The 12,973-nt window shown below is 35.4% G+C and overlaps 1 protein-coding gene across 1 annotated transcript in view; it reads right to left on the bottom strand.

The window, feature by feature from the left end:
• Positions 1 to 12,973, bottom strand: part of PDGFC (platelet derived growth factor C) — a 120,498-nt gene that overhangs the window by 26,039 nt on the left and 81,486 nt on the right. The window contains exon 3 of the mRNA XM_030947368.1: positions 6,624 to 6,804. Within this exon, the coding sequence (XP_030803228.1) occupies positions 6,624 to 6,804 (181 nt within the window). The remainder of the gene's footprint in view (positions 1 to 6,623; positions 6,805 to 12,973) is intronic.

Genomic DNA, 12,973 nt, shown 5'->3' with positions numbered 1-12,973 from the left:
TTCTCAAAAATGTTGATCCTGAAAACTGGAGAAGGGATAGTCAACTAGGTGATTCTGTAGTACTTAAAGTATAAAAAATGATGGATTGCTAAAAAAACTTTGGGGAAAAGGAAGATGGTGTTGGGAGTTCTTTATGTTTTTTGTTGGGGCTTTTTTGGGAGACTTTTTGTGTGTGGACATTTTGTTGTCTTATTTTTGTTCAGGGTTTTTGGAGGGAGAATGGTTTGGGTTTTTTAAACCAAACATATCAAGTGAAAAGTAGCTTGTAAAATATTTAGCAAAGGCTTAAATAAAAAATTACAAATAATTGCTACACTGCATTCTTTAGGATAGATGTGATCAATTAGATTGAACAAACAAACTTGAACCATGACTACAGAATAATCTTGCAAGACTAAAAGAACATTTGAACATCATTGTGAAATATTTCTGCTGAAGTAGCATTCAGAGCTCCAATTACATGACATCATTGAGTTTACAGCTGAAGTGTGGCATTTTTATATATATACAGATTGCTCTTAAGTCACAGCCTTTCTTGAAGTCTTTTTTTTTGTTTGAGGACCCTCATATAAAACTTATAAATTTTTGAAAACAGCAGAGCACACAACATTAAAATTTACACTAGAAAACTACAAACAAGTAAATGATAGACCACGTAAAACTCATTTCCAAGTTAAATATTCATACATACACTTCTCTGCTGAAATGCTATGAGGCACTAATGAAGTTTTCAAATACTAAAAAAGAGTCCCTGACAATATTAATATTCATTACTAAATGGCAATTTAATAAAATCCTTTGGATAATTTACAGAGAATGAAGAAAAAGGGATTTTCTCATGTATTTGAAATACTTTTCCAATACATTTTCTAAACTTTTCACTTTTTAGGGTATTTAATTGTTTCCACTGAATCATTCTATGGTCTGCTTTCATCTGGGAGGAGAGGGTTAGTATGTGATGAGAGACATTATTTGGGACAAGGAGCAATAAAGGTTGCCTGCTTATTCTTGACAGATGCATTACCCCATCTTTTGTAATAATTTCTGCTTGAAACAAGTGGACAGAGAGTGATTTAACTTGAACATAATGCTCTAGACAACTAAAAGGAGAGTAGTTTTCATGAGCTCTTGTCCATGTCACTTGTTGTGATTGCCCCTCAATATTTATTTCAAAAAATGCCCCCACACTCAAAAATTAAAGAGTTTTAAGACTTATGTTAATGTTCCATTAAAAAACACTTTGATGTTTGCTGAACACTCCTGAATTTTTCAGGAAGAAAACTTGTACAGATTTTTTTGTAAAGAACAAAACACCAAAGCATGACATTTGTGATAGTGCAATTGCATTTAATTTTGAAATCACTGCTAGTTATTTAAAAATAAGAAAATTAGCTGATTTTTCATCTCTTGCCTCAGTGATGCAGGATGTGATATTCAATAAATTTCCAAATCAATGAACTTAAATCTTAGTCAAATATATGATAAATTTGTAAAAAGGTTTAATCCAAGGAATCTAAATTACTTTTCCACAAACAATGAAACAATTTGTGATTCTTTTCAGCCTCAATGACTGTAAGACTAACATCACAGAAAAATATGAAACAAATGGTTTATACTATATGTACTACATGAGCAACTGCATTCAGATTTTGGCTAAAGGGAAAGGAAGTTTGTCCTTCAAAGATCAAAACTTGCTATCAGATAAGTATACGCACTCCTTTTAAAAACTAACTGTCAACACCAAAATGGTTCAAAATATCCCTCTTCCTTTTAGAGTCTCAGAAAATCCTAACTGACACCCCAGGTTGTGAAGGTGAAGGATACACTTCTATGGACTTTGGTGCAGGTCCATAATCTTGCTAGATTCCTGTCTAACCTTGTCTCTCTGCAAGTCTGCTTCACACACACAGATCTTTAAACTTTTTGTGATGTCTGTGGGACAGAATGACATACGGTCACAGGAAAAAAAGGCATTATTATTTAATTAGACAGTATACTTCAGAGGTTCTCTTGCCTCCAAGTTTTTTCCCCCCATCACTCATTTTAGTCCCATGGATAATAGCCATTCTCAGATTGTACTTTTTTCATTTTTTTTGTTAATTGAATCATTTCACTCCTACCTATATATTTTGGGGTAATATTTAATATCTCATCTAAGAAATTATCTCATCTAAGATGTTAAGCAAAAATTTAATGGAAAGTGGAATCTCCAAGAAGGAATTAATTCCAAAACATCTTTGATTTACAATAAATTTTTGCCACACAAAAGAAAATTAATACATCTGAGCATCTTTAGTAGCCTGTTCAGTTATCTAACTAAGGTTTCACTGTACCTAATCACTGGAAACTCTGAACACAGAGGTTTTGTTTTAGAGTCCTTTCCACCACATGAAGGGTTTTCACAGTTTTTCCCTTCATGTAGAATTGCAAATTGCTACACAACACTCATCCACTCCCCCCATTCCTCTGACCACCTTGGCTTAACCCTGAAATAATTTTATTTCTAAAACCTTTTGACCCCTTCTAAAGAGAGTGCAGAAAAAACCTTGTTTAGGAGATAAATAATGTTCTTTATGATGTTTTTGGATGGATTTCCAGTTATTGCAGGCACAGTTAATCATCTCTTGGGCTTCAGCACAAGAAACACACCTGACTGCTGTGAAAACTGTAGACTTGTGAGAGAAGTGTAATCGGGGTATGAGCTTTCCTCTCTGTTCTAGTTTTATGCACTTTTTCTATTAGTATTTTAATTTTATTTGTTTGTTTCAATCAACAAGCTAAATTAAAAAGGTTCCACAAAAAAAACATAATATGCTCAATCTTTAAAGAGCAAAGCTTAGCCAACTGGATGAAATAAGGGAAATATAATTACATAGTTCTAAAAAGAGTATCTTTTAAACTTTCATTACTGCTAAAAGCAAGAGCAATACTAACAAAATACCTGCATCAAAAGGGGAAAAAAGAAAAGCAAACCAAACCAGACCGCTCTCTTGGATTGACACCCATGTAGCCAAATAGGTACTGCACCAAAATCCCAAAACACCCAAAGTCACTTTTAAGTCAGGTCAGGCTTCAGCCAGCTTCTTGGAGTTTCATCTTTGCTTGCATAAAAGAGGGTTAAGTCTGTTCTTTTCAAAGATCTTTGGCATGATCTTTGATGACAAATGACATGCTACCATATGCCAAAAAAGAAGGGGAATACAGTCACCCCCAGCTTCAACTTTAACTGGAGCTGCTTTGTTCTGAGTGCCCTGAATAATTAATAACTACTTTGGCAATCAGTCATGCATTCCTTAATGGCACCTCAGGCATCAAGTATCCCATTCACCCACTCCCCAACTAACAATGGACTTTATTACATCAAGTTTTCTCTGCCAAACTTGTAACTGACATCGTTTAAACTAAACAAGTCACTAGGAAGACTGAGGCCCAAATGTATATTATAGGAGTTTATAAGATTTCCCCCAATTTCATGTGGCTGCTATACAGGGCAAGTGAGAAGAAGAGGAAAAGAAATGAAATATGGATTGTTTTTTGCAATAAAGGTCTGGGAGGGTTCAGGTGGCGCAGTGCTGCCAAAATCATGACTTTTAATAAATGGATAGCTGGTCAAAACTGAGAACCATCACTAGGCAGCCCTTACTGAATAAAGCAGCTCACCAGTAAGCACAGAGTAAGTGACAGGGCAGAGCATGAAAGAATGACTGAGAATAACAGCTGTGCTGAAAGGACCACAATAATTTTGGAGTAACATAAACTATGTTTGCTTAATAGGAATGAACTTCTTCAACACTTGCTTCCACTTCACGGTATTGCAGACAAAATTAACTCACAACTATAAAATAGAGGAAAGAAAGTGGGGGTAAGACCAGAATTACAGAAAGTTCCAGATGCAGTCAGGGTAGTCAATTTAAAATGGAAATTCTAATTATTAAGATCTAATTAGTTAGAATCTGAAGACAAGCATTGTGTTTTTCTTGGGGAACATTCTGCATGTACACAGTATCTGCAATGCTTTTATTCAGTGTCTTCCAATCCCACATCAAACCTCTCTAGAGATGACGTTGGATCCACTGACATTGGAATGGCTGTGAGTCCTTTCTTTAGAGTAACTAAATCCTAGAAATAAAGTAATCAGATCAATAGGCATTCTCCTACTACTTATAATGTGAGAAGTTGGTTTGAAATATAATATACAAAGTAAAAAAAAAAAAAAAAAAAATTTTTATATATATATATATATACACACACATATATATATATATATACACACAATAAATTACAGCAGATCTAAACAAAGCCATTTCTCTTGCTCTTTAAAAGACCTGAATATGTGTCCGGTCCCCCTCTCCGTGTGTGGCCTTCAAATACAGAAACAAGCTTGCACTGTTTTATTTCAGTTTTGCTTCATTTCTCCCCAAACAATCTCTCACTTCTAGTCTACCAGGCATCTCCCCCTTCCCACCACTTGTCAAAAAAAAAAAAAAGAGAAAAAAAATTAACTATTTAGAACCAATTCATTGAACTGAATCTCTTAGTGAATTGCAAGAATCATTTAAAATTTAAGCTCATTCCTATAGCTGACCTCTTTTTTCTGGGGATGTGGGAAGTGGGCTGTAAATTTTATTTTCTCTTGAAAAGCTGGATAAGATAACTTTATAGTTGTAAAGCAAGCTACTCTTTTTTTGGCATAGGTTTTCAATTGCTTTAGGTACAAGAAGAGGGTTTAATCTTGGAACTAAACAATATCTATTTAATTTACAATCTGCTGTCTGAAATGTGTAATTTTATTCTGCATGTCTGAAATGTGCAATTGTATTTTACATTCTGAAAAAAACCCCATATTTTTTGTTGAAAATGATCACAGCTCTTTTAGTGGTAAATTTAGAAAAAAACTGATAAGAAGTAGCTATACTGCACATTTTGGGACTCATTCCAGATTCTTATGGCAGCAAGTGGGCTGCTCTTGCCCCTTGCATGGGTTGGGTGTAACTATTTTGAACATGAAACCATTTTTTTGTGAGTGCTGGTAATTTAAACTTTCTAACTGGGTTTCCCCATCAAATATGAAGGAATAAACTCAGTGTATTTGTACAGCATGACACAAAGATAATTGTACATATACTCCTATTTTCAGGTGCCTTTGTTTAATCAGTTCCACAGAAATGGGATCACACATGAGTTAGATAGATACACAGCAGGTAGGGTGTAATACTAGAGCTGTGACAATGGAATTTGGCACCAGCCCCACAAATGGATGTATTTGTTGCTTTTCTTTTACCATTTTCTAAAAGAAAACACACATTACATTCTGCCCTCAGGTGCACTGATGTTTAAACCTGGCCTTATTTCAAGTTTGGAGACTGACATTTTATTTAAAGTTTACCACTATCAGGTCATAACATTCTACTAACAGAAGTTATTCTAACTCATAAAAGAGTGAAACATGCAGATCAAACCTTTAGTCACTCCAGAAGTAGTTCTTCCTTAGGCATAAGTAGTTAAAAATATTTATAGGAAAACAACACACACAAATATATATATACAAATATCTCACCCCCACTACACTACACTGACACCATCATCAGCATGCTAAATATATTCTTCTCAATAACTCAAATTTTGCCAATGAGGAGAAGGAGCAAAAATAGCAGAAAAATAAAGCCAGCCAAGTGCATTCTGAGTGAAGCACATTTCAGTGGGGTTACAACATGGATTCTTTTGATCAATTTTTTTTTTTAGCTTGGAGGTATTTTCCACCAACCAAATACCACAGACCATGAGACAACTTAGGAGATTGAAAGTGAATTATGAGGAATATAACAAAAAATAGTCCTTACTCTCTTTAAATATGAAATACCTATTTTAAAAAAAGCTCCCCTTTTCCTCTTTTTTAATGTTTCAGGACATTATCTCACCCTTAAAATTTTGTAAAAAATTTTTTTGCTATCACAGGTCTTTCAATTCATGAAAATAGTAACAGAAAAATGTTGACATTGAAATTAGTCACATTTTCGACAATGATTAGTTTAATATCTGTGACTTACAAGCTTTAAGCAACATTCAAGAGAAGTCCAAAGTACAGATTACAAGGAAAATGCAGTGAAAAATGAATATTATGGATTTTCTGCTTTGTCTCTATAACAAAACTACCTAAAATCATAAGAACTCTTCTGGTTGGGAACTAGGTATAGCCATCTGGTTGAGTATGTCTAATAGCAGCTGACTAATAAGAACATTAATCTCCTCAGTTTCTTTTTTGTAACTTCCCAATCCTCTTTCAACATCACACTACTGATTCATAAATTGATCTGTCTTCTTCTCAAAGCTGGAATTCTTTTTTTTCTCCACAGTATAGTATTAGGAATGCAAACATTTCACTGAATTTTCCACACAAACAACCAAGCCCACAACTTCCTAGTCCAAAGCCATCCAAAAAGAGCCACAGGAACACTTAGTTAAAAACAGAAACAAAATGTACAATTCAGGAAGACAGACTGCACACTGCTATTATTATTAAGAAATAAACAATAATTAATCTTACCCTATTAAAATATTCTTTTGAGCTATCACGTCAAAGATTTTGTATCGTGAAATATTTCGATCTGAAACATGTTACTTACTGGCATAAGAAGTGTATAATGGATGCAGAACCCAGGTTCAGAAGGAAAATATTCATCAGACACAAATCTTATCCTGATCTGGTTTCCTTTGGAGATTTGTCTGCTTGGCACAGTACTGGAACCACACCAGCGTCCTAAAACAGTGCCATCACTAGGCTCTTCAACTTCTACAAAGTCATACCTGAACAGAAAAGAAAATAAAAGGTTTATTTACTGACAAAAATTCTATAAACTTCCTAATTTAACCAATAAACTGACTCTGCAATTTTTTTTAAACGCTAGAAGTATGCAGCCAGTTATTTTAAACTGAGCTCCCAAGTTGCTACTGACTTACATACATAATAAAATCATGCAGTGAGGTTAAGAAAATAAAAGCGGAGTTAGCATTTTGAAGAGACCCAAGTGTATGGTCTTGCTTCTTGTACAGAAAGCAATTACCACATGTGTGACAGGGCAGAATAAAATCAGAGAAGAAAAAAGCTGTAATTGCCTGAGTGGCACAGTAATTCGTGCTGCAATGTCACCAGCAGTACCCTGCATGCCACCAGGGAAAGATCAGGGGTGTTTTGGTACTGAAAACCTGCTTTCCTGGAACATCTGAGGTGAATGACTTCCTAAAGGTTACGTTAAGGCTTAGAGAAACTTGGAAGGAGTTGATGCATATCCCAAGAAGACATTTGTTGAGCAAAGACTTAGACCTCACTGCATGTGAGAAAGAACCTGGTATTGTGGAAATATTGACAAGAAACATATGGGTAAGGAACGTTGAGAGAATGAAGGGTATTAAGTTTGATTTAGTTTCATTGCTTTTAACATGTGGTCTGCGTATCCCTAGGGATTAGTGAACAACTTCAACCAGATCCATGGAAGTCATGCCAGTCAACCATCAATAAGCTTCAGTGTGCCATACAAAGGTCCTCGTTTTCACTGGAAACGTTTAGTGGGTTCCCAAGTCATAAAACCATGGAAAGCCACTGCTCTAGAAGGGACATCTGGTTTCAGTGCTTTAACCTGCTTCATGTCAGCTCCCCAGCCGCCCACTGACAGCATAAACACCGAGCATTTCAGCGCATTTTCCCTGCTCCAGCTTGAATCCCCAGTGGCAGCACAGCCCGGTGGGTTGGGAAGGTGAGTGTGTGCTGGTTAAAGCAGGGCAAGCACTCAGCTGTTTTCAGTTCCAGCTTCCCCAGCCAAGTTCTTACTTTTAAACCACAATTTGTATCCTAAGCATGAGCATAACAAACCTCTGAGAAAATTTTGAGGTTTCTGATATTTTTATGTCTTCTTGCAGTCATATATTAAATACATCTCACATAAATCTAAATTCATAAATAGCAGAGTCCTTTTCAAGGGTACAAACAGTCCTACCTCTGATGAGAGCAAAGGCACATATTTTAAAAAACATGCACACAAACACACTCTACCAAATATGCCAAACTATAGTTAATGTGAAAATTATTACCTCATAAACATTTTCTATTAAAGCTTTTTCTGGATTTTTTTTTCAGTAAATCTAATCTTTATAATGATTCCCAGTTCCCTAGTTAGACAGCAGGCAATAAATTCTTGTGTTGCATGTTTGTGCAAGACTGACTCGCACATTTATTATCTCCATTTAAAGGACCACTATTTTTTCCACTTAATTAAAAATGAATGCAATGAATATGCTCATTAACTGCGTTCAAAATCCCTTACTGCCATGTACCACAGTTTTAAATCTTTGTTGAACTTATGATACTAATTACTTTATCATTATCTTTTTTCCCCCCCAAAAACAAACTATTTCCTTTAACAGATCCACCAGTGTTTTTACTTTATGATCAAGTATACAACTTATTACAAAGGCAATGTGTACATTAATTGTACTAAGGCCTTAGGGCTCAACACATTTATCAAATTTATTTGGAGCGCTGAGTCTTTTTTCTTCTCAAGATCAGCTTTTGAATTTTCTAAAGATAACCTTTTTATTTTTCAGTTAAGAATATGAAATAATTACCTACCTTTCTGATTTTTAAAGAGTGAAATAAGCTAACATTCACATTTATTGACTTATGTTGAGGGGAGTCAGAGGTCTTAGTGCCTCTACCTAACTTGCAGTACTTTTTATTGCACTCTTTGGTCTTCTGGTACACCTGAAGTAAAAGAGAAACTCAAATTCCACAGTTTAAATCCTAGACCCTTCAAATAAAATTCCATTAGTAGAGAGGTAAACTTGAGGGAAATAAGTATCCTGAATAACCAAATAAAATTCAGCTTGGATAATGACATTTTTAGCCAATAACTTTATTCCTGTCAGTTATCTAGGCTAAATGTGCTACAAGAGCCTGTCAAAAAGCCTTCTGTGAGACTAAAATTCCTCTCATCACACATCTGGACTGATGTCTGAACTTTTTGTAAAAATAACAAAACAAAGCTCTTCAGATGCTTTAGCATTTACATTATTGTACTATGTAATTTTGCAGCTGATGTCACGGGGCTAAGGAGCAGCAGAGACAATAGCACAACCATGGAAAATTATTTCCCCATCAAGAGAAGCCTGTACTTGAAACACAAGAGAACTAGGATAAATAACCAAGAACTGAAATGCCATTTTACAACTGGGATGGAGTAAGAAAATGTTAAAATGCATGTTGAACTTACCAATGCAGAAACCTTCCTTTCTTTGCAGTGTGCAAAGGAGCAGACACAAGCCTCTTTGAAAATGACTAAGGAAATGCCTTGGTGCTGTATCTTTAATATTTTTTAAATATTACTAAGTAAAATTTATGCCAAAAAGACAGCACAATCTCCTTTCCTGGGACTAAAGATGCTCTGACCTTTAGGCATGATGCCTGCAATGCCTTCTGTTATACCTGTTGCAGAAGATCTACTCCCCGCCCCTAAGGCCTGGGTGCCTGGAACATGGATTGAATCAACAACCTGAGCAAAGACAATTTACTGGAAAGGAGCAAGGAAGTAACATAAGCAGCTCAAAGCTTCAACAGCTTTCCAACCAGGAAATGTATTTTCCAAGAGTATATGTTTTCCTCTCCTTTCTTTATGTTTTTCTGTGGTTTATATTGTCATTTCCTAAACATATTCTGACAGGCTGTTTATCTTGGCTTGAAGTTTTGTGACCTTTCTTTGGCTTCTCTCTGCCTCTAGAATTCCACAAATATATCAAAAAATGTAAGAAGCAAAAATCCACCAGGTAAAACCATTTCTCATAGTGGTGTTGGACCTTTCCATCTGTCCACAGATGCATGCTAGACAAAACTCTAGAAGGCCCATTAACACAGTTTGTGACAGGTGAAATTTATTCTTCCTTCCCCTTTTGATAAAAACAAGTTTCTTTTTCTTTAGTTAAGAAACAAGAAGTAGTTAACAATCCCTACTGAATTTTTTATATCATTTTGTGGGGCAATGTAATATTTCTATTCCAACTTGTTTTAAAGCACATAGAATTCTGAGGTTTTCCGGATTGGCATAGCAAACCCATCTGCAGACCCAAAACATCCAAGGTCCTCTGGCAGTTCACCAGACAAACAGTTGTAAAATAGACTGAAATGGTTTGGACAGCTTCAATTTTGGAAACGCTGGAAATTAGTAAGAACTGTCATCATGAGAATATAACTTTGATATTTTACTAATAAGAATTTTAACACCATCATTCTAAAGAAAACTTTACTTCCTTCTTTCACCTCCATTTGAAACAATTTTAATTTCTGCTATTGCAATATTTATATTTCCTATGAAACAAAAGTCTTGGTTTCTGTCATTTGACATAACTGTGCTTTTGTATAGACAGAAGTGTGAGGTACTGGTGGTACCTTACATAGTCTTCACTCCTCAGATCACTTTCAAATCCCATCTGTAAGTAATAATATTGCTCTTTGTAAAATAAACATATTTGCCTATAGAGGAAACCAAGGCCAAACATTTAGCTCAACAACATTTTTTTTAAAGCTTGGCAGATTCACATTTATCTGAGTGGAAAAGGGAACAGTGAAGCATGACAGAGGCACTCAAATCCATGGTACCTAATAGCAGCTTTGTTATTCCCTGCAGGCCAATATACAGCAAAGATGTGTGATAAGACAAGAGAAATGCAGAGTTTAGGATAAAGAGCAGAGGGGAAAATAGGAGGACCTCAAGAAGGAAGAGAAGGACAGAGTGGCATGCTGGATTTCAGAAAAAATTTATTCCAGGTAAGCAACAAGCCTACAGTCATAGCAATACAGTTGTGAAAAGAAAAGCATACTCCATCATTCATTCAACAGGTGCACAACTTTCTTTTATTAATACCAATACTATCCCTCTCACTGAGACAAAATTAAGTTTTCCTCAAAGACAAAGACACAGACCTAAAAGATATATCACATGAGATTAAAACCAAATGACACAAAATTTAAGTCATCAGTAATAATGAAACTGCAGTACTTGTGCACTACTTTTCAGTTTATGTAACACGAAATTTTAACTTGGGTATTATTTTTTTTACTTCACAATGTGACCAGGTTAGGCAGCACAACTACTTATTGCCCAAGTTTTCAAGTTTCAGAGGAGCTATTTAATTCCATTGCCTTTCAAATGCATTAATTTACACCATACTCTTCTGCATTTGCTGCCAAACAGAAATATCTATATTAATGTCAAACGGCCCTGTTCAGTCCAGTCCCTCATTCAGCACAGTAGATACAAGATTGCTGGAATTGAAAACCACTAGCAGTGCACACCAGTAAAAGTTAGCTATGAATAATGTCACTTGCCAGATAGGTAGCAGAGAAAAGCATATTTCCTGCAGGGACAGAAGAGAGATTGCCCCTTGACTTAAATGGTGCCTCTGTGACAGCATCAGAAAACTCCATACAGGGTAAAAGCTCAGTAAAGATTATTCTGCTCAGCATCATCAGAAATATTTAACTGGGGCTGCTTTGAGTGACACTAAAGTCAAGATACCAGAACAAAACATTTTCCAAAAACTAGCTGATACAAAATTTTATTTGTTTAAAATATTCCCTCTGGATTTTCTTTTTCCAATATGAATTTCTAAACAAAGTTACCCAGAGTCATGTGACTACAGCTCCTGAGGCTCACAACGTGGGTGATTTGCCCCTGGCTCACCCTCTTTAGGAGGATTTGGCAGTGTTTCCTCCTGCAAGAGGAAACTCCTTTGGATATCATTACATATCATCCAACAATTAAAAAAAGGCTTACATTCTATGATTTCTGTCATGAAATCATCATGCTTGATGTTTTAACTAATAAACAGAGAAAAGATGATGGAACACCAGTGATTTGATGAGAAATAAATTTCCATGGTAGTTTCTGTATTTGCTGATCTTATACGCACTGCGTCATAACAGTCACTGGAAAGAAACAACAAACCCAGATATAATCCAAATAAATAACTGATGAGGTCAGTTTTTGTACTCAGAAAACGATGTTTAATTATATACAAACATCACTTCTAGCAGTAGACATCACTTCCAGCCAACAAATGAGCATAAAACCCCCAAGTATCCTGGCGTGTCTACATTTTCCATGAAATAAAGATACTCAAGGTATAAACAGAGAACACTTCTAACTGCCATTCCCCAAATATGGATTGTAGTTTCTCTGCCAACCTATTTGAATACATCTATTTTAGAATATGCAGTACTGCACATTAGGAACTGCTTTATGGAAACACAGATTCATTCACAAATGTTACATGGTTGCCATGGTTCTCCCTCTTTAATCTTTTCTCACACTGATTAATAATAGCCTGAGGCTTCTAACACAACCACACAGCTCTCTCTGTATTTCTACCTTGTTATTTAGAATACATGGGGGAGAAAAAAGTTTAATCCTTAGATTTCAATTCTCTTCCCTTTCATTCATTGCAAGCCATTTTGATCATAAATACAAACTTAACCACAGTAGAAGGGAAAAGGAAAAACAAGACAGAGTTAAAGCCCTCAAATTCTACTCTTCAAACATTCAAACCCTTTTTATTAAAAGGATGCACTGATTGTTTGATTTGGAGAAATTAACTGCTGCATTACCACACTCCAGTCTACCAGAAAATATATTTTCCATTTTCTGTGGATTAGTACCATGTGAGGGTGAGAAATATACATTTCGCAAAGCAACTTTTGCCCCTTGGTGAATGCATTTTGGCGCTGCATGCAAAAATAAGAAGCTCAAAGAAATGTGTCCCAAAACTCCCATTTATATCAAAAGTTTACTTGAGTCCCAAATAATAAACTGGGTATTGCTGAAAACATTTCCCTGATGACTAGGAAATTGGCACACAACTTTATCTAGGAAATAAATACTCATGACTTATAACTAGGTGCACTGATAAACATTTATGTTCCTCAACCATG

The sequence above is a fragment of the Camarhynchus parvulus genome, chromosome 4 (genome assembly GCF_901933205.1).
Source record: "Camarhynchus parvulus chromosome 4, STF_HiC, whole genome shotgun sequence".
Lineage (NCBI taxonomy): Eukaryota > Metazoa > Chordata > Aves > Passeriformes > Thraupidae > Camarhynchus > Camarhynchus parvulus.
Note: the sequence above shows the minus strand (reverse complement) of the source record. Positions and strands in the feature narration are given on the sequence as shown.